This window comes from Apostichopus japonicus, chromosome 20 (genome assembly GCF_037975245.1).
Source record: "Apostichopus japonicus isolate 1M-3 chromosome 20, ASM3797524v1, whole genome shotgun sequence".
NCBI lineage: Eukaryota > Metazoa > Echinodermata > Holothuroidea > Aspidochirotida > Stichopodidae > Apostichopus > Apostichopus japonicus.
In genome coordinates, this window is record NC_092580.1 from 33,809,218 (window position 1) to 33,830,868 (window position 21,651).

General features: G+C 37.7%; 1 protein-coding gene across 1 annotated transcript; it reads right to left on the bottom strand.

The window, feature by feature from the left end:
* Positions 1–92: 92 nt before the first annotated feature.
* LOC139961494 (calcium-activated chloride channel regulator 4A-like) lies at positions 93–20,259 on the bottom strand. The gene is made up of 12 exons (XM_071960690.1): positions 19,700–20,259; positions 14,327–14,487; positions 13,666–13,802; positions 12,218–12,321; positions 11,442–11,600; positions 9,898–10,128; positions 8,350–8,604; positions 6,412–6,639; positions 5,321–5,612; positions 4,325–4,459; positions 3,420–3,584; positions 93–2,459 (listed from the first exon to the last, which is right to left on the bottom strand). Exons 1-12 carry the CDS (start codon positions 20,069–20,071, stop codon positions 871–873), a joined length of 3,828 nt encoding a protein of 1,275 aa, XP_071816791.1. The 5' UTR covers positions 20,072–20,259; the 3' UTR covers positions 93–870.
* Positions 20,260–21,651: the final 1,392 nt, after the last annotated feature.

Below are 21,651 nucleotides of genomic sequence, written 5' to 3' on the forward strand. Positions count from 1 at the left end.
GAATATTGCAATTCAACCGACCATTAAGCGGTCATAAATGTAACAAAGAGAGGTAAGGCTAAATCCCCCGCTTGAGTTGATTCGGAAGAATATTCGGAAGCTCTTTGATATTATTATCACATAACAACCTACATAACAACTAGTGTCATTATCTTCATGAGTCATTTCAAAGAATGACATTTATAAGCCTACATTTTGTAAAACTTTGTTTTCATGTGTGATCTCACAAAGTGCATAAACAAGTTTAAAGTGCTGCCTATCACGACCAACAGGATCGTCCCCGCCCCCCCCCTCCCAAAGACAAGAAAAAACAGATTAGTTACGATACAGAAGGATAGTTACAATGGAATTAATTTGTTTTCAAGTAGTAGAAATAACAAAATAAGAGAAAAGAATGGCCCCATCTCTTCCCCTTTTCCACAAGCCACTGCCCCAAGGGAAGCTCAAATTTCAGAAATGACCAGTGCGAACTTCTGCTCCAGTGTTGTAATAGGATGTAGGATTATGAGGTTGTGAAAGAGCGCCACCGTATTTGTAGAACGTTACATACAGGAACACATGGCTTGATTTAATGCAAAGCGAATGTATTTATCAATTGGAGAAATTCGTTTCGCTTGGTTTGCACGATTCAGCTGGAAGATCACCCTTGCCCCTCTCTCCTCTAATATAAACAAAGAAAACGATAAATATGATAACATTGCTCACACGTTATCGCGTCTTTCTAATAGGCTATACATTCTTTGTCCTAATAGGCTATACATTCTTTGTCCTAATAGGCTATACATTATCTGTTCTACTAGGCTATAAATTCTCTGTTATACTGTATATACATCTCATCGGTGTTCTAGTTACTAGAGGTAATGCTTTATCTCACAACATTTCCATATCGACAATATAAGGTTTTGTCCCATGAGAAGCATCACCAGAAGGTTTTCTTCTTTTCGTTAGAAGTACCAATAATCCAGTTATTGATGCTAACGTTACAATCCCGCCTGTGGCTAATGACGCTTTAACAGTATCTGTTTGGACAGCGTTTACTAGTTTTTCGAAGAAAGTTTCATTGTCTTCTTCTTTCTGTTTTATTGTTTTAATAAGATTTTTATCTGTCTCAGTAACAGCCTCCGTGTTGTGAGACTTTAAAGTTCCAACATACTCCTTCGTAGCCTTCGCGAAGCTTTCTCTAGACGTCTTCGTTGGATCATCAGAGGCAACTTTGATTTGGGTTGTTATCTTATCTGGAAAAAATGTAATTTGATTGTTCTTCCCATGAGTTGTCTTAACTGATAATCTGCTCATCATTCCAGTAGTCGGTAATTCTGAAATCATTCCTGTAGACGTGTGAGCGCCTTCTGTTGTAGACGTATGAGCGCCCTCTGTTTTAGACGTATGAGCGTCCTCTGTTATAGACGTATGAACGCCCTCTGTTGTAGACGTATGAGCGTCCTCTGTTGTTGACGTGTTAGCGCCCTCTGCTGTAGACGTATGAGCACCATCTATGCTATACTCCGTGCTATTCTCCGTGCTATACGCTGTGCTAGTTATGAGTAGGTCAGCTGATGTTGTAGTCATAGCAACTGTGGGCGTTTTGTAAGTCGACACGAACTCTCTCTCCGTTGGATCAACAGGGGCAACGTTGAACTGTGTTGTTATCTTATCTGGATAAAATGTTGTCATTTGATCGTTCTTCTCATGAGTTGTCTTAACTTTAATATTTGATAAACTGCTCATCATTTCAGTAGTCGGTAATTCTGAAATCATTCCCTTTGACGTATGAGCGCCTTCTGCACTATACTCCGTCCTATACTCTGTGCCATACTCTGTGCTAGTTTTGAGTTGGTCAGCTGATGTTGTAGTCATAGCAACTGTGGGCGTTTTGTAAGTCGACACGAACTCTCTCTCCGTTGGATCAACAGGGGCAACGTTGAACTGTGTTGTTATCTTATCTGGATAAAATGTTGTCATTTGATCGTTCTTCACATGAGTTGTCTTAACTGATAAACTGCTCATCATTTCAGTAGTCGGTAATTCTGAAATCATTCCTTTAGAGGTATGAGCGCCCTCTGTTCCATACTCCGTGCTATACTCCGTGCTATACTCTGTGCTAGTTATGAGTTGGTCAGCTGATGTTGTAGTCATAGCAACTGTGGGCGTTTTGTAAGTCGACACGAACTCTATCTCCATTGTATCATCAGGGACAGCGGTTGTACGAGATTCCTCTAAGTAAATTTCGACAACGTTAGAAATTTCTCCTTTGTTTTCAAATTCATCGACTGCACGCAGAGCAACAAACACCAACTCGGCGTCTAGTTTTGCAAAACTGACATTTATGTATTCCGATGAGCCCGACGATTGTGGCATATCCAAACTTCCGGTCAAGACATTTGCGATATTTGGGGCATTAGCAAAGTTATTCAGGAGAGCGTCCATGTTGTCAGTGTATTTCATTTCATAGTAGTCAGCTATAAAGTGAACAAGAAACACAACATCTATTCTGAATCTGACAAAATAATGTAACAGTCAAGATCATTAGTATTGTTTCAAAAATATGCTAGAACGATCAATAATGGTCACGCATGTTCGAACTTTTAAGAGAGATCATTTTCAGCCATTGGTATATTCACTAGTTATAATTTGAAAGGTTTGAACCCTCCAGAAATTAACCGATAAGCTTTTGAATTCTTTCTGCCTATATTTAGCAAGCTGAAACTGCTTAATATGTTAATACTAATTGCGATTCACCTCTGCAATGGGACTAGACATATTTGCCGCTTTGTCATTATTACTTTTCTTCGATATTTTTAACCATCACATGCACATTTCAAGTCGAATGAAGTTTTATAATGTATCCTGATAAATTCCAGGTGATATTTTGATCACATAAGTCTATGAAGAACTGTACAATGGAATTAAGGTACAGAAGACACGGGTTCACTCGAACAATTTGAAATATCTGCATCAATGACAGCAACAACAACGGAAAACTTTCAAACGAAGAGAAACAGTTCTGACACAACTTTCCCTTCACCCAACCCGAAAAGGTGTAAGCTTAAATTTGTTCTTAACGTGTAGCATATTATGCATTTATATGCCAGGGTGTTATAACACACTAACACGTGTTATGTTTTGGGAGCATGCGAGAGCTAGATATGTTAAAGATACAATACAGTAAATCGTAGTGGTATTATATATATTATTATTATTTTTTTTTATATAATATAAAATATTTTTATATTTTTATATTTTATATTTTTTTATATTTTTATATATTGATTTTTTTTAACACAGGCCGCAATAAAATGTGCCTCTAGCATAACACGTGTTATCATGTTATAACACAGATGCATATAAATGCGCAATATATTCAAGTCGAAAACGCTATTATAAGCCATTGTACAATTCGGTTCGGGTGTTCCCTTTACCTGTGCCAGTCATCAGGTCTCTTCCTGGTGCTGTCCACGTTATTAATACCGTCTTTCCTATGATTGAGTGGACTGTGAGATCATAGATTTTACTCGGCGGAATACCCAGAACTGTAAATTCCATCGGAGAAGGATATCTCGTGAAAGGAGGCAACGGTTCGCAATCTTTTCAAGAAGAACAGAAAGCGCGAAAATATGAAATATTATATTTATAACAAACGAAGGTGAAGTATTGGGATGGATTTTGTTTCTACGACTACGAGAACTTCCCATGTTATCCGATGTCGATCCTGTCTGCGGCGCACCTCAAATAACTCGTCTACTGCGATGTCTAATGTCTATTGTCAAATAAATCGTCTACTTCGATATCAAACAGATTTCATTGCTTCCTGAGTTACTATATTAATTTGCTGTACGTAGATTAGTGTGAATTTATTCTGTGTAAAGATCCATGAAAGTCTCAATGTGTGTTTGCCAAATTTTAACTTCGACCTTTCGTGATTACTGCCCTAAAAGCTCAGTGAATATAACACCGTTCTATGCAATGTTCAAATTAATTATATTTTTTTTATAGGAGTTATCTGTCGTTTAACATTTTAAGCTGAATAAAATTCGCCAGATTTTTTAACGAGTCCGTAGATTCAACAAACTTTTTTTGGGGGGAACATCCATCTTAGAGTTCATTGTCTAATGGAGAGAGCAGCCTCCTTGAATTACACCCAACCCAACAAACCCCACCCCATCCTACCCTACCCCATCCCACCCCATCCCACCCACCCACCCCACCCCAACCCACCCTACCGTACCCTACGCTACCCCACCTCATCCTACCTTACCCCACACATCCTACCGACAGCTCCTTCCATGTTTGTTAGTTGGATAGAAAAACGTATAATTAAACTCACTGGATGACGTAGGACTTTTCTTCATCAAGCAGCTTGCTGATTGGTTAACTTCGATATTCAATTGGTAGGTTCCTTCAGTCGTAATATTAGTATAAAGCAGTGAATAAACACCATCACCTCTCTTAGCATCATTTCCTGTGAGGTAAGGTTTAATACTGTAACCATATAGTACCACATTTACGACGGTGAGAATTTTAAGACATTTTACTCGAGCGACATTTCACTCTTATCATGCAAGGTAATGCCAAGTAGTGTTTCCTATAAGATCAACCATGCAGGTTTGACTGTTGAATAATATAGCCTGTCGGCCCTTATGTGTGGCCAAGAGATAGGCATAAAGTGCTAATAACATCATTCGTATTACCAGCTCAGTTAGTGTCGATGACAATGTCAGATGAATTGAAATCGATGGGAAGGAGAGGGTGCTGTGGGGGTTGTGGGTGGGGAGGGGGGGGAATCACATTATCTAACTGCTTGATAAGAGGCCTAACGGCGAATTTCAACTCTCGCGAAAATGACATATATATAATCTGGGTGGTTCCGCATATTTTAAGTTATGCAGGACAGTTTGTTTTTGGTAATTGTAAATGTGAGAGAGGGGTGGCCGTGTTGTTAAGTTGGGGCAGTAAGTAAGAAAGTTGGATTTTCTTAAATGTGGATTAAATATCCATGAATTTATATGATATTATATTAAATAGTGTAAACATAATGAAATCCGACTGTTCATGCCACAGGAGCCGAGAATGTTGTTAGTTGTTACCACAGCCCTCTCCCACTCGTTAAGGTCCACTCTGGTTAGATCAACGTGGCCCACTTTGAAATGAAGTGCTTGGCAACCCCAGAGTGCGTAAAATGGTCATTGGTAGGATATATGCAGAGTGGGATCATGGGATATTTTACTTCCATTCCTCCACGGTCTCACTTATTGGAAGTATTGCACCACATTATACGGTAGCCTAATGATGCCATAGGCGTATTGTCATCGTCATAACTCACCCTCTCCACTATCTTGTATTGGTATTTTCGTGACGTCATCATCTGGCGTGTTTAGCCAAACTGTTACTGAAGCGTTGATCACCGGCTTTTCATTTTGAGTGATAGAAATATATAGAGGGACACCGTCTGTCGTTTCGGTGTAGTCTACGAGGGTGTGGAGCAAGATTGGTCGTACTTTTAACATCTCATCCGTATACTCAATGTTCGTGATAGTAGCTGACAGTCTGGCGATGTAGACATCAATATCAATGCATTGAGTCTCATTGGAATAGAATAAGAGTTCGAACACACCCTATCAGCAGAAAGAAAACATAATTATGATTTGTTTTTATAATTGTCTATTAATCCCTCTATTTATTGTTCCTTACTACGCCCTCTACCCATGGGCGCTGGATCAGGTATGGCAGGCTGGACCCAACCAATAAATTGACTCGAAGATTTGAAAGTTCTTAACATCAATTTTCTTCAAAAGTCTGAAATATTAGCACCGATCATTTTTAATCATATACCAAAATTTCACAAAGTGAGCAGCCTTCTCTTTAGACCCCTCACCTGGACATAGATCGGTAAATACCTAATAATAAGGTTAATAACACCCTTGACCATTACACCTAATAACTAGCATTTGAACTGATTCCTGGAGAGTGTACGATTCTTAATTAAATTTAAACTTTAGCATTTTCTTGAATGAGGTGACTGGTCATAAATTTGTTTAGTTCAGACTTTTGCTGAATCTTGAGAATCTTGATATTTGGACTAATGTATTGAATTCGCCTTGACGTTCATCGTTAATACTGCACATGTTGTATTATCGTCTCTACCTTGCGAATCAAACGTATGGGCGAGTTTTATCCATAAGGGCGAGTTTTATCCATAAACACACCTTTCATGTTTTAGAGTGTTACCAGGACTGAGACAATATTCTATCTTTATGAATAGACAACGTACTGTCGTGTTATGTAGCCATATGTGAAATACGAATTATTTATAATGCACGTGCGCTCGTCAAACATACGAAGTAAATTGAAGCTAAGAAATCATAATAATATGAAACAAATAGATTGGAGTAAAAAAATAAAAGAACTATATACCGTTTCATAAAGCTCCAATTCAAAATCATTGATTACGGGCGATGTATAGTCAGTAGAGAAAGCTGGACCTCGACCAGTCCCGTCTGGTGTTTCCCATATTACAGAAACATCTCTCATGTAATCGCCATGGACCCTAACTACTACTATTTGACTTTGATCCAAATGATCCACGACCAACGGCACGCTTCTCCAATCATCATCGATGCAAAAGTTCTTTCTTGAGAGAATCTAAACATGTAGAAAAAATATCATCACCGTATAACGAAAAGTTCACATATTTAAGATTTAAATACATTGAAAACTAGTTCGGAAATATCTCACTTGGCTGAAATTAATTTATACTTATACACGTGACATTCTAATCTGAGGACTATGATGGCATTAAGTTGTACTTACACGTGACACCCTACTCTGAGGACTATGATGGCATTAAATTATACTTACATGTGACACCCTACTCTGAGGACTAATGATGGCATTAAGTTGTACTTACACGTGACACTCTAATCTGAAGACTTTGATGGTATTAATTTATTCTCACACGTGACACTCTAATCTGAGGACTATGATGGTATAAATTCATACTTACACATGACACTCTAATCTGAGGACTATGATGGCATTAAGTTATACTTACATGTGACACCCTACTCTGAGGACTTTGATGGTATTAATTTCATACTTACACGTGAAACCCTACTCTGAGGACTATGATGGCATTAAGTTATACTTACATGTGACACCCTACTCTGAGGACTAATGATGGCATTAAGTTGTACTTACACGTGACATCCTACTCTGAGGACTATGATGGCATTAAGTTATGCTTACATGTGACACTCTAATCTGAGGACTTTGATGGTATTAAGTTATAATTACACGTGACACTCTACTCTGAGGACTTTGATGGATTAATTCATACTTACATGTGACACTCTTATCTGAGGACTATGATGGCATTGAGTTATACTTACATGTGACACCCTACTCTGAGGACTTTGATGGTATTAATTCATACTAACACGTGAAACCCTACTCTGAGGACTATGATGGCATTAAGTTATACTTACATGTGACACCCTACTCTGAGGACTAATGATGGCATTAAGTTGTACTTACACGTGACATCCTACTCTGAGGACTATGATGGCATTAAGTTATGCTTACATGTGACACTCTAATCTGAGGACTTTGATGGTATTAAGTTATAATTACACGTGACACTCTACTCTGAGGACTTTGATGGTATTAATTCATACTTACATGTGACACTCTAATCTGAGGACTATGATGGCAGTGAGTTATACTTACATGTGACACCCTACTCTGCGGACTAATGATGGTATTAATTCGTACTTACACGTGACACTCTACTCCGAGGACTATGATGGTATTAATTCATACTTACACGTGACACTGTAATCTGAGGACTTTGATGGTATTAATTCATACTTACATGTGACACTCTAATCTGAGGACTATGATGGCATTAAGTAATACTTACACGTGACACCCTACTCTGAGGACTAATGATGGTATTAATTCGTACTTACACGTGACATCCTACTCTGAGGACTACGATGGCATTAAGTAATACTTACACGTGACATTCTAATCTGAGGACTATGATGGCATTAAGTTATACTTACACGTGACACTCTACTGTGAGGACTTTGATGGTATTCATTCATACTTACATGTGACACTCTAATCTGAGGACTACGATGGCATTAAGTTATACTTACATGTGACACCCTACTCTGAGGACTAATGATGGTATTAATTCATACTTACACGTGACATCCTACTCTGAGGACTACGATGGCATTAAGTAATACTTACATGTGACACACTACTCTGAGGACTATGATGGCATTAAGTAATACTTACACGTGACACTCTAATCTGAGGACTGCGATGGTATTAAGTTATACTTACACGTACAGCACGCCCATCATCTCCAAGACGATGCATACGGTTATATTCATTCACTGTATAATTTTCATTTATTGTATTGTTCAAATGGATATTTTCCGACTTGTCTGAGCTGATGGGAAGAGACACTAAGACGACCCCGGCAGCGTCTAGTACATGTTGGAGTTCAGGCAGGGTGGGATGAAGTTCGTCTGTCCCGTCAGTCATTATGAATATCCTCGTACCATTTGTACCACCTTGAGTGGAATACGACAGAAGCTAATGACAGTAAAGAAAGGAGAAAATACTTCACTGGATCCCTTTTGATTGAATCGATTTGATACAGTGGCGTAGGAAGGTACTTTTGAGTGGGGGGCTGAAGACTGATGGCCGGCCTTTGGAATTTTTTTGCATTTCCAGGTGGCCTCAGATGCAATTTGGTGCAATATAGCACACTTCAACACCCACTCCAATTTGTAAACTTAATTTTGTATTTTCACCTGGCCTTAGATGCAATTTGGTGCTCCAAATGAGATTTTTTTTCTCATTTGAAAATGAAAAAGGGGTTTTCTGACTTGCGAACCGGGGGGCGGAATGATACTTCCGCCCCTCCACATTTTTCACTGGGGGGGCTGGCGCCCCCAGCCCCCCCGGTTCCTACGCCCTTAATTTGATATGCAGTTCATTGGCGGACAAATTGACATTCATTCTTAGAAGATAAGAGCATATTCATTTAGTTTCCTTCCTTCTCTTGTGATTGGTTCAATTGTAACGGATAAACATGCAAGATGCGTCATATGAACTGACTAACTATTTTTTTTTATTTAACGTAAAAAATGTGTCAGAAACGGTGACGTATACCCTCTTGTTACCAGCCGGTAGAGAGCTCATATTGAATGATCATGATAAGGGCCAATAGAGGCTTGCAGCGTGAAAGTGTGATTATGCTAAGGGCCAATAGAGGCTTGCAACGTGAATTGAGATTATGATACGGGCCGATATAGAGGCTTGCAACGTGAAATTGAGATTAATGATCAGAGCCAATAAAGGCTTGCAACGTGAAAGTGTGATTATGATAAGGGCCAATAAAGTGTGATTTTTCTATGATTAGGACAAGGTCCGATAACATTAACTGTGGTAGTCCTTCCTTGTAAGACATATACACCGTGTCTGTTATCGCACAGAAGAAAAAGAAGTTTATTCGTAGTTTGTGATATTTTTCTGTATATTTCGGTTACCTTCGGTTTATGAACATTACAAACAGAAAACCAGGACCCAGAATGAATAACAATGTGACATGGTCCGAATCTCTTTCATGTTTTGGACAAAACTCTGTTTGCTCTTTATAGTCTTACTGATGAATCAATCCAGTAAACTTTGTAATTCTTCTTCGGCTATTTGATTACGTCACATACGTCGCATTTACTTCTGAAGAACTGTGAACTCAAAACCTCACATGATCACCATCGCCCCCCCCCCCCCCAACTCACCTCTCCCTCTAACGACTCTCCCCTCAAGATCACTCACGCGACTTACCTTCCATACAACTATACATACTAAATGAATACTAACCCGAATGGCTTCAATGACAGCGTCGCCTAGACTTGAAGTACCAGTTGGGAACTTTGGTAAACCTTGATAAAGCTGCCAACGAAATGCGTAGTTCTCCCAGATTTTAAGGCAAGGCTTAACCTGCGTCACTGTGTTATTTACTGATACAACTCCAACCCGACTGTGCGTCGGGAAGAAATGCCAGATATATTCTCTGAATTTTCCTATCATCCTGTGAAATTTGTTGTTTTCCTTTTAAAAGAGAATTATAAAGAAACATTCAGCTGTTAAATTATGAACATTGATAAAGTACGAAATATTAAGTACCTGTACATGCAGTCATTAGCATAATGGAAAATATGAAGTCACTGTTGGGACCGAGAAATACCAAAAATGGGATGCATCAGAAGTTTATCGCCCAGTCTTTGTTATATATATAACAAAACCAGCGAACATTGTGGACATGATATGAGAGGGAATAACAAATATAATGAAGTGAGCTTCTTTTGCCACGTGGTAGTATTCCTCGGCTGCCCTAATTGCAACATGTTGAGGTGACTTTGCCGTAACTGGTGGCGCTATTCTAGAACATTGAAGTGAGTATCTGAAAAGGTAATTATCACTTGTAGTCAACTAGCAATGACTTTAGGCAAGCACTTCAAATTAAAGCTTCTGGGAGACGACAGTTTATATGTATTGAATTAAACGCAGTAAAACACAGAGCCACACTCATGAAGCAAACTTGTGCTCACGAATATTGCAAGTCTTGCAAAATAATTGCGTAAATTGAACCCAACATAACTACTTAACTGCCCAACTGTTTATAGAATGCATTAATGAGCAATTAAACGGTTGTTACAACATATATCTTTATAAAAATTAACCCGAGTTGGTTAGATCTGATGTAATATTACAAAGCAATAAACAGCTTTAATATGGTGACAATAACAGGTACAAGTTTGGTAACAACTCGCAACATTCATGACAGCTCGTAAAATTCATAACAGCTTGCAACATTCACAACAGCTCGTAACATTCATAACAGCTCGTAAAATTCATAACAGCTCGTAACATTCATAACAGCTCGTAACATTCATAACAGCTCGCAACATTCACACGAGCTCGCAACATTCATAACAGCTCGCAACATTCACAACAGCTCGCAACATTCATAACAGCTCGTAACATTCACAACAGCTTGCAACATTCATAACAGCTCGTAACATTCATAACAGCTCGTAACATTCATGCAAATCAAGTAAACGGTTCTTTCGTAACTTAACCATAGGAACTGTTAGACGGACATAACGTCACCAAACACACATTTAATCAAACATCACCACATGCACTATTCATATCATAACGGAACAGCTGCATGTAAACCTTTCGCGTGGTTCAGGCTACTGCGTATATAGCGCGGCATTACCCATGAAGCAATTGCGCATCTAGTTGTGGGTAGCGTTAACGTTGTACACGATGGTCCTAGACTTGCCATATTTCTAGAGTGCAAAAAGGGTTCTTCATTCTAGAAAAAAAAAGAGCGTAAGAAGAAAGGCTTTTCCTACCTTCATGTTTTCACGTGCGTCTAAAATAACAACTGAGAATTCGTCAGAATGTCTTAATAAACGAAAGACCGGGGTTACGGAGCTTGGCTCTAGAATAGCTGCACTTTGTAAGCTAAACTGGTAATCTTCTGTGTACGGCAGTAACTTTTCCCATAGGCTCTGTAATAAAAAAAAATAAAAAAATACGTGGTAGGCAAAACGTGTAGGATTACAGTTTCAATAAAAATAAATATAATATATGCCATGGGAACCAAGGTCCCATGTGGTTATTACAATGCACAATGGACAAGGATATATTGCCTATTACATTATTTTATTTGGTATTAGACTTTTCTCAACTTCATAGAGAGTGAGGATATTTTCGGTTTGCCATAACTTTATTATTTGAGAGTCATATCACAGACGCGCGAAACCATCATAAAATAAATAGAAAATTTAGGTCAAACTGTACGCTGCTTTAGCAAAGGCCGGACGGTATTCTGCAGAGGTGAGATATGCACATTAGATTGCAAGACTTCATGACTCAGAGGGTCAACTTTGGAGGGGTTAGGGGAGGGGTGTGAAGTGTCGTTATCAATATCGGTAAACATATAATAACACTTGATTGAGTTCGATGTTACTAACTTTTGTCTTCGTTAGTAGTGTTAAATCTATATGTAAGACGCGCTGAATGAAGAACGACTTCACATGCATGCCGTTCGTAGTGATTGCCAGCTGGATACTATTGTTGTTTTTTTAATTTGTCAATTTACACAGTAGAGGGCGCATGTTCTCACCGAATCCATGGTACAGTATGACGGTGGTGTCTCATACGTTGTTTCCATCCGTGGTTGGTGCATTCCCCATTTTAATTGGCTCCACAAACTCACAAAAAGTTCTCCTAAAATGAAACGCAAACAAAACTATAGTAATATGAATTCATGTGTGACAAATGTTAACACTTCTAAGAACGCATTAACATGAAAATAAAATCATAAAAACTTGGTAACAAGGCATATCAAATTATTCTTTAATTATAGCTCTCATGGCATTGGTTAGATATACTGTAGTTACACTTGGCTAAAACAGCATAACAGTCTAACATGTAGTTTACCCACGTAAGGATCATTAATTATGTTAACGTAATTAAAGAATAACAAAGTTTGGGTTTAAACTCGTGCCTTTAATTAATATTATCATTCCACATGTTCTACATACATCCCAGCATCAACAACTACATGAACCCTATATATTTTATCGGATTCTATAACGTGTCGTATTAAGCTGTCCGGACATAAACTTTGTCCGGAAGAAGCCAGTAAACCACTCTCTTGTTACATGAGGGATCAACTCTTTGTTTTAACAGTGTACGAAGCAATCAGTGTCCATATAGTTGGTTAGAGCAGGGAGTTGTTATAACAACTCCATGGTTAGAGCTGTTAAAGCAGGAGGTCTGGGTTCCAATTCCGGTGGAAGCTGGAAGTTTGTTCGCTGTTCTAGCCTTGCCCGTCTAGCAATGTCTGTAGGCATGTGTATATTTCTGTTCCACACATGTGTATGTGCACCACAAGCTAATATAAATACTAAGTATGATATTAATGCAACAAATGAGCTGTCGTGCATGTGTACAAGCCGAGCCACATAAACACAAACAACGCAAACATCGAGGAATCAGACCAAAACAAATCAAGAATTGTTAAGACAACAAACTGTGATATTAAATATATCTAAGGCGATTAAGACCAATTTAAAGATAGTAATGAATGAAACACACAACGTTAAATATGAACATTGTAAATTAATAATAGCTAATAGCTGATTGAATTAAATCATTGTGATAGCATTGCCACATTTTCGACCCTGGGACTTCATAATCAACATTCATGTAGTCAAATATTGAATACAATATTTTTTAGTAATATGAACGAGAAATTACTAGAATCATTTAGGAATTTGCTGTAAACAAGATTCATTTGTTGGTAAAATACCAGTGTAAGTTATACCGGCACCCACTAGTATCTCGATTTCAGTAATTGCACGATATATGGTTTATTAAAATTACATTTTAACAGCGCCGAAGTCAAGGCAACTAAAACGTTAAAACCAAACACATAGTTCACCTAGTAAAAGAGAAAAGGATTTTAAATCAATCAATGTTATGCATGTAAACGGCTTATATAAAGGAGTGATGAAAATTGTTCGCTTACAATCAACTGAACTAAGTATCGAATTTCAGAATATTTACCAATTTCACGATCTAATGTATCGTTCTTCGATTCCAGCCCTTTCTCCGGGAAGTAGATATATTCTCCCTCCTCCCCACAACTACCGGGATGAAGAACGAATGGTTTACCAGGAGGAGATCCTTCGCTCGATTCATTCCTGTTCACAAGTGAAAATAGATATAATACAACAACAAAAATCATCATACGAACACATATTTTGAAAAATGTAAACTTTACAATGTGATTATAAAGCATAACTGTCATGTAATGATGAGATAAAATTATCAACAGTATATGTGGGACAGCATATGTACAGTCTCTCGTAAAAATTGACATAAATTAAATGTTCACAACTAGTGGGAAATTAAAGATGACATAAAGATGAATATCTAACTAATCCAGGAACTTGTTCCAATCAAGTAACCCCATATTCAATCCATTAACAGTCCATACCTGCAAACCAATTATATCGTTCTGTAGTCTTTTAATATCGATGCTATGTTTAATTCATTAACTGCACCGTCCATTAATTACGATGCTATGTATACCGTCCAATAATTACGATGCTATGTTTAATTCATTAGCTGTACCGTCCAATAATTACGATTGTTTGAGCAATGTAATATCCATTGTCTTCCGACTTACCAAGCTATGCGAATTTATAGCTGTGTGATTCATTACCTTAACACAATTCTAGCTGTGTCGTAAGTTTCGTTTGGTCTTGATTTTTCATATTGTAGGCTATAATTCCACACACTCGGAACCAGAATTGAAATCTCCTTAAAGTACAGAACTCCTTCCGATGATGAATTGAGAATATGAGAAGCCCTTGTTAAAACTGCCTGTAAAATACAAAACAATACATAATAGTAGGCAGACATGACATGACATGATATGCAGAGATTATTCACGTATACACTACAATACCAATAATGATTACAGGATGACTAGATCCGTAATACTGTTATCCGCAGATGTTGCATTTCTATTCAGTTTGGAACCCTGGCCTCCCGTTTACCGCCATAACCAACTAGGCTATGGACACTGATATTTACACAGTGGAATTACGACCTTCCTTATCGGTTTCGAACCTCTGGACATTCCAATCAGCGTCCATAGCCTAGTTGGTTAGAGTGTCCGCGCATAAAGCGGGAGGTCCGGGTTCGAATCCCGATGGAGGCTGGAAGGTTTTTCATTGTTCTGGATTTTTCAACTCACTACAATTTCAATTTCATTATATATATATATATATATATATATATATATATATATATATATACATATATATATATATATATATACATATACATATACATATATGTATATATATATATATATATATATATATATATATATATATATATATATATATATATATATATATATATATATATATATATATATATATATTATTGAAATGAACGCATGGAATCGATAATGAAATGATTTTATACAGTGCTCTGACTAGCATATCGAATCTTAGTAACTACAGTATTTCGGGTGTATATTAGGGTACACACCTAAACCGTTTCATCCCCAAATAGCAAAATCTCAGTTTAGCATATACTGTAAAGTGGAAGTGTAAGTCTTTTTTCGATGTACTCCTCCTGTCCTCGAAAATATCACAGTTATTGACCCGCATTGATATTAATATTTCGTTATAAAAAAACAAAAAAGGTTCCATTTCTAAGTAGTTTGCGAAAACGTGATGTTTAGATTCAACCACTTGTTTATATTCATTGAACACGTTAAACAAGATAAGTTGCATTTGCTCGTTTTTGTATTTACATTTGTCAAACATTGAATATACTCTTTCTTCCTTCCGTCATCCTTCGAGGCATCCCCGATATTTCCTTTCTTTGTGCTGTCTTTATGAATCGAATTTCATTAGACAGTATATCTTAAACAACATCATAATCACTATAAGGTAACAACTTTACAATTATTTAAATTTAAAATACATTATATTTCGAAGATATGTTGCACGGCAGGAGTTTTCCAATAGCACTTGATAGTTCCAAAACCCATGAAACCCAAAACCAAATGCTTAGTGTTCCAATTGTCATATGAGAGCCTGGTAGAGTAAATTTTGTTCTTTGGACAGAGAAACATATATGGTTTTCACATTTTGGCAATTGCTGATCTTAAATAACCTTTGACCTCCACCGAAAACATTAAGGATCTTATACTCATTATAGGGAAGCCATATGTCAGTTTCCTATTGTGAAATATTGTGCTTACAAGGTTTTCAGGGTTTGAACTCTAATGACCTTAAATGACCTTTGACCTCCACTACATTGTATGAAAACATGTATACATTCACAACTAATGTACACAAGGTATGTACAACAAAATGACTAGGCTCCTGTAGCTCTGGGGCAAATTAAAAGATGAACTCTTACTCTTTGGAAATTAATACATTTATTTTCAAATATTCTTCTACAGCTCGTCTTTACTGCAAATGTATGGCAGCTTGAAGTGTCTTGGTGAATGGTAGAGTTTCTTGCAAATTTAGGTGTTTGAAGCAATTTTAGAACAATGGAAACTATGACAGACATTTTGTGATTCCACTCAACCTACCATACAAGATTTGACTTTAGACTTGGCCACACATCTTCCAGGAAGTAGACAAAATGTCTTCCCACAACTTTAACTTATTCCACCAGAGATTACAGAGAGCAAGACATAACTCTTAAAGGAGAATATAAACAAAGCCTTGCCTATTAGTATTAATTCGAAGGGAAACACAGGTTACACACCGATTACTTAGGATAACCTCAGAGTACACTTATATGAAACTTAACACACAAGGCCTATAATGGGGCTTGTGGTAGCCTACCAAGAGCACAAAGAGGCGGCTCCCCCCCCCCCCCAGCAGGAATTAGTCAAGCAAACAATAGGGGTAACCAGGGTCACCGACTCTGTGAACATTACTAAGAAGCGGACAATGAAGAAATGGGAGGAAATGGAAAATAAAACAAGTGAAGAGGAAATGTTCACTATACAGGGGGCCAAAACTGTATAGACACTACTATTATTAGGACATTTTAGGGCTGCTACATTAACATTCAAAACTTTGTAAACCAAAATGAGAATTGGATAAAGTACTTTAAATCCCCACACCAACAACCCTAAAGAAAAGAAAGAGACCAAACACGAGGCACATAAACATATTATGACTTTTAAAGCAATAAAATATAGCAGAAGTATCACGCTAAGCAGGAAATTATAAATTGCAAAGGGTTGGTAACAGATACTGTAAGATGAGTGAAGATTATCTGAATTCAATCTCGAGAAGGTCAATGAACCTTACCGGTATAAAAATGAGAACAAACAGAGTAGACCTAAAACAACACCGAAAAAAGGAGGCGTTGGGGGGGGGGGGCGAATAGAACCAGTAAAGTTTACAAGAGTTTGGATTCTTTTAAATGTGTGCAGCCAAATCATATCGAGAGCTACCACTTGTTTGCGTGATACGTTTTGCATTTTAGTTATATGTACAATCATGCTTATATACATGTACAATCATACATGTACAATCATACATATGTATATATGTACAATCATACATATATGTACAATCATAAACATGGAGTTACATTATAATTTAAGATATTTATTGCATTACCTATATTTAGATCGACTTCAGTCGCATGATGTGAAAGCATCGGGTTTTATTGGCTTCACCCATGCGATACCAGCACATTCAGAAATATTACAAAATCAGCCAGTTGAGTACAAATCTACACTCATGTAATTGCATTATAGGAAAATGGATACATCATATACGATTCGTTCAAAGTGAGACCAGGTGAAGAAATATTAATATATTCGATATTTGATATGGTTACGTTTATCACACACAGTTAGCTGTGTGTTATACCCTCGTATAGGCCATACCCTGCGGTATACTCCTCTGCACATAGTTTTATGATGATTGTTGATTCCGGACCACCACTCAATATATTATTCACATGTTGTAATATGTATAAGACAGGCCGGATCACAACGAACGTTAAAGGCCAATCATGTAATGGGTCGTTAGAAAGGTTACAAACAGAGCAGAAAGTTCACACTAAATTATTAAATCTGATTCAAACTACACCGGTTGTATTATAATATCTCAATATTATTGAAACCTACGATATTAATTTGGAATTGGGCATCGTTAAAATTTCTTCGACAGAAAAACCCAGGAGAGGCTCAGAGTCATATACCAGTGGGAGGCTTTCGATGTTTCAATCGCTCTGAATCGATTAAAGCGAAAATATAGCATTCGCTGTAATCTAAGTAAACAGTTTATTTATCAACATTAAGTGTGTTACATGGCAATTTTTTAGACATTTCTCGGTGGATACACATATACTATACTATTGTTTATGAGCGTTTTTGAGATATTAATATATCATTCTTGGTGAACAATAACATAAATAGATCGTATTTAAGTTAAAACCAGCTTTTGCTGGTGGTTAAAGTGAGGTCCACAACGGAATAACATTGCAACCTGTCAACTTGATCATCCGATATCGTCGAAGGTAACAAACTACATGTGGTTACTTGACCTTCTGATTTATTTATACAATATTAAATGATTTTAAGTTTCCGTTGACAATTTTATCTAATGCAGGTTAATATGTACTGATAGATGGATAGGACGGATAGTAGTTCTATCATATGAGACTCAGTGTCTTAACAAATTGACAGATTAGCCTCTGGGATTTAAAACTCGCTGACAACTCATTCTTTCATATTTGTTTAAGCCGAAGGTCAAAGGTTGAGTGTCTAAACGATGACCAGTGGACTCACTATGATATAATTTGTTGACAAGTTAATATAATGCCGCAGAAAGTCATATCTGTACGCCAGTCACTAAACTGCTGGGGTATACTTAAAACCAGAAGGCTGAAATGGCAGCACTCAAAGATGATTTTGATGATTTGTTCAGGCTTCTGCTGACGTTATTATACAAGGGCGTAGGAACCAGTGAAAAATATGGTGGGGCGGAAGTATCATTCCGCCCCCCCCCGCTTCGCTAGTCAGAAAACCCCTTTTTCATTTCCAAATGAGAAAAAAATCTCATTTGGAGCACCAAATTGCATCTAAGGCCAGGTGAAAATGAAAAATTATTTACAAAATGGAGTGGGTGTTGAAGTGTGCTATATTGCACCAAATTGCATCTGAGGCCACCTGGAAATGCAAAAAATTTCCAATTTCCAGAGGATTTCCAGAAATTCCAGAGGGGGACACCCCCCTCCCCTTAGACCCCTCCCCCAGGCCGGCCATCAGTCTTCAGCCCCCACTCAAAAGTCCCCTTCCTACGGCACTGTTATTATACATTAGTCAGTCTATGCTCATTGTACTAATAAGTCTGTATGTATCGTATAGGTTGTAAACTTGTTTAATAAATAGTGTAAAAAATTCAACGCAGGAACGTGTATTAAATAACAAGAAAAATTGCAATTTGAAAACGTTATGTAAGTAATATCGGCATCGGTGTGCCTAATGAGGGGTGATAAAAGTGATGTATATTCCTTGAAGTTCTATTTATAGTCAGATGCCATCAGTGTAAGGAAGGCGTCTCGTATAACTGGGATCATTGTGGGATGAGAGAGTTGGGGAGTAGTAGGGTGCCATGATGCACGGGAACATCATCTGATGTGCCACGAAGAGGAATTAGCCTAAAAGTACACATATACACGGATATGAGATTATGAGAATACTTGGGTGGGTGGTGGGGGAATGAAAAGGTTCCAGTTTTGTATAATTTTCTTATGTGGTTTTCTCTTACTTTGGAAACTGTCTTGGTGTCATTTCAAATTTGAAATTTGCCTCATTCAACGCTTATCAATGCCATATCAATGAAAATCAAATGCAATTTCTGGTTGGTCCTAAAAATGATGGTGTTCTTTATTCGAGCCCGGACCCACATTGACTTCGTACTTTTGGGGTGAGATATGTAAGAGATCGCTCGCTTTTGTCCATTTCAACAGTTTTATATGAATTTACTCTGCCAATCGTGAAATGCTTTTCTGACAATACTTATAATATACTCACCTTAATGTTTTCGATCACGAGGGGCGACTCCGTCACGTCCCAGTGTATAGCAACCAAGATATTGCTGTACCCTCCTTCAGATAAAATAATGGGTTGTCGTCCCCATGAACCACCTGGGTCCTCGAATTCCTCGAATTCAATAATCGTTGACTTTACCGGAAGGCTACAAACCAAGAGTAGAGAAACAGTCAAACAAACACATTTTGTAACTTCCATCTCGATTTTGCAGTACGTCTCCAGTCTTCTACTGCTCCGTGCAGGCTGTTCAATGTATAAACGACCTTCAAAGTGTTTATCCACCCTGACTAGCAGTCCAGAATGGTACCAATCTTGTACCCCGTGTATAGCCAGTTGACCTAAGCAATGAACCATACAGTCACTCCTCGAAAATAATTCGAACGGTCCCTTCACTTATAATTCCAACAGGATTATTCACACCAAATAATATTTGTGAGTAAAATTATGACCTTACTCCGTTCTTGAGAAGTTTCTGTCGCTGATTGCCGCATGAAATTACTTGTCGAGGGAGGGCCAGTTTACATTTATAGTCAAAAATTACTTCCGTAATGAAGATTAAAAAGTGACTATAGTCTATTTATATTGATACGATAAATGCGAGGGCGCTAACCCTGATCTTGTGCATACACAGTTAAATCAAATTAATCTATGACGTTGTGAATAATGGGATGTAAAGCATCCTGTGTTCTTACTAAAGGGTGATTAATATACCGGCTGCGTGGACTAATCCTGCTACTATGACGACGTAAATTAAAGGCAGAATATCAAGACATTAACACCACTATCTTTTTGTTGTACATTTCAATACCACTTAGATATTTTACCGATTACCAAGTACATAAAGGGGATCAATAAATGTATAGGATAGTCTAGCAGAGCCCGTCAGTTCAAACAGTAGGCCTATGTTAAACATTTCCGCCGGGCGCGATTTTTTATGATTAATTTAGCGCATTTTATCATTACCACAAATATGAGAGAATACTTAACACAGAATTTAGCTTCAGAATAGGAAAATTATAACACCATGTGCCATCTAAGCATACTTCATTTGCAAAGGATTTTCCAAGGGGAGGGGTAACCCCACATCTTAGACCTCTCCCTCAGGACGTGGATTACACTACCGTACAAATCCGCACGGCACTTCCCTGACAAGGTATCCTTTTTAAGATCATTACACGAACAAGTACCATAAATTCGTGCCACCCCACCTTCAACCACCTCCCTCCCCCAATAAAACAAACAAAAAGCAAAGAAAGAAGAAACCAGTATTTAACAGCTTAATTTGTTTCTATGTTTACCTCCGTTCTGCGACATGGCATACTCTAGTTTAGGACTCGGTGGCTAGAGTACTTGCGAGTGAACCAGTCCGCGTGAAATCAGTGGGGCTCCAGTATTTTTCCTGGGGAGGGTAGTGCCAGGTCTGGGACAGCCCCCCCCCCCCTCCCCGACTGAATTCAATCTCTACCAACTGTTGTCCCATGTTACCTTGCTTTGTGCCTTGTTTATAATATGCTTCCTTCTATTTATTTACTCAGACGTGTAATCCGAGGAAGACGACCTATGGTTAACTAAACTTTATTTTGGTTTCCTGATAAAACCCATTTGATCCTCTAAGAATCTTTCATATGTTAACAGTGAAAGCAAAACGTTAACTTTTTACAGTTTCGTTTCTTGTAGAAATGTACACAGCATTATATAGTGTTTGAGTAATGTTACGATATGATCAAAATGAGTATATCACACGCAAGGCAGGTTGTTGAAGTGTTAAGCTAATTATAAACAATATATGCCGACTTTAAAGTATAGGAGATTAAGTACGCACTTTATAAAATGAAATATCTGCTTTGTTAACATGGTTCATGTATTATTTAAAACCTTTTTGTTTTGTTTTTTGACGTCGAATTTGAGTGACGTTAGATAAATACCATCAAAAT

Coding starts and splice junctions, on each gene's coding strand:
- LOC139961494 (XM_071960690.1), bottom strand. CDS start 20,071: ATGGTTCATTGCTTAGGTCAACTGGCTATACACGGGGTACAAGATTGG. Junction 12,322..13,665: donor TACATTAGATCGTGAAATTG/GTAAATATTCTG, acceptor GTTTCATTTTAG/GAGAACTTTTTGTGAGTTTG. Junction 2,460..3,419: donor AGACCTGATGACTGGCACAG/GTAAAGGGAACA, acceptor TTCACTTTATAG/CTGACTACTATGAAATGAAA.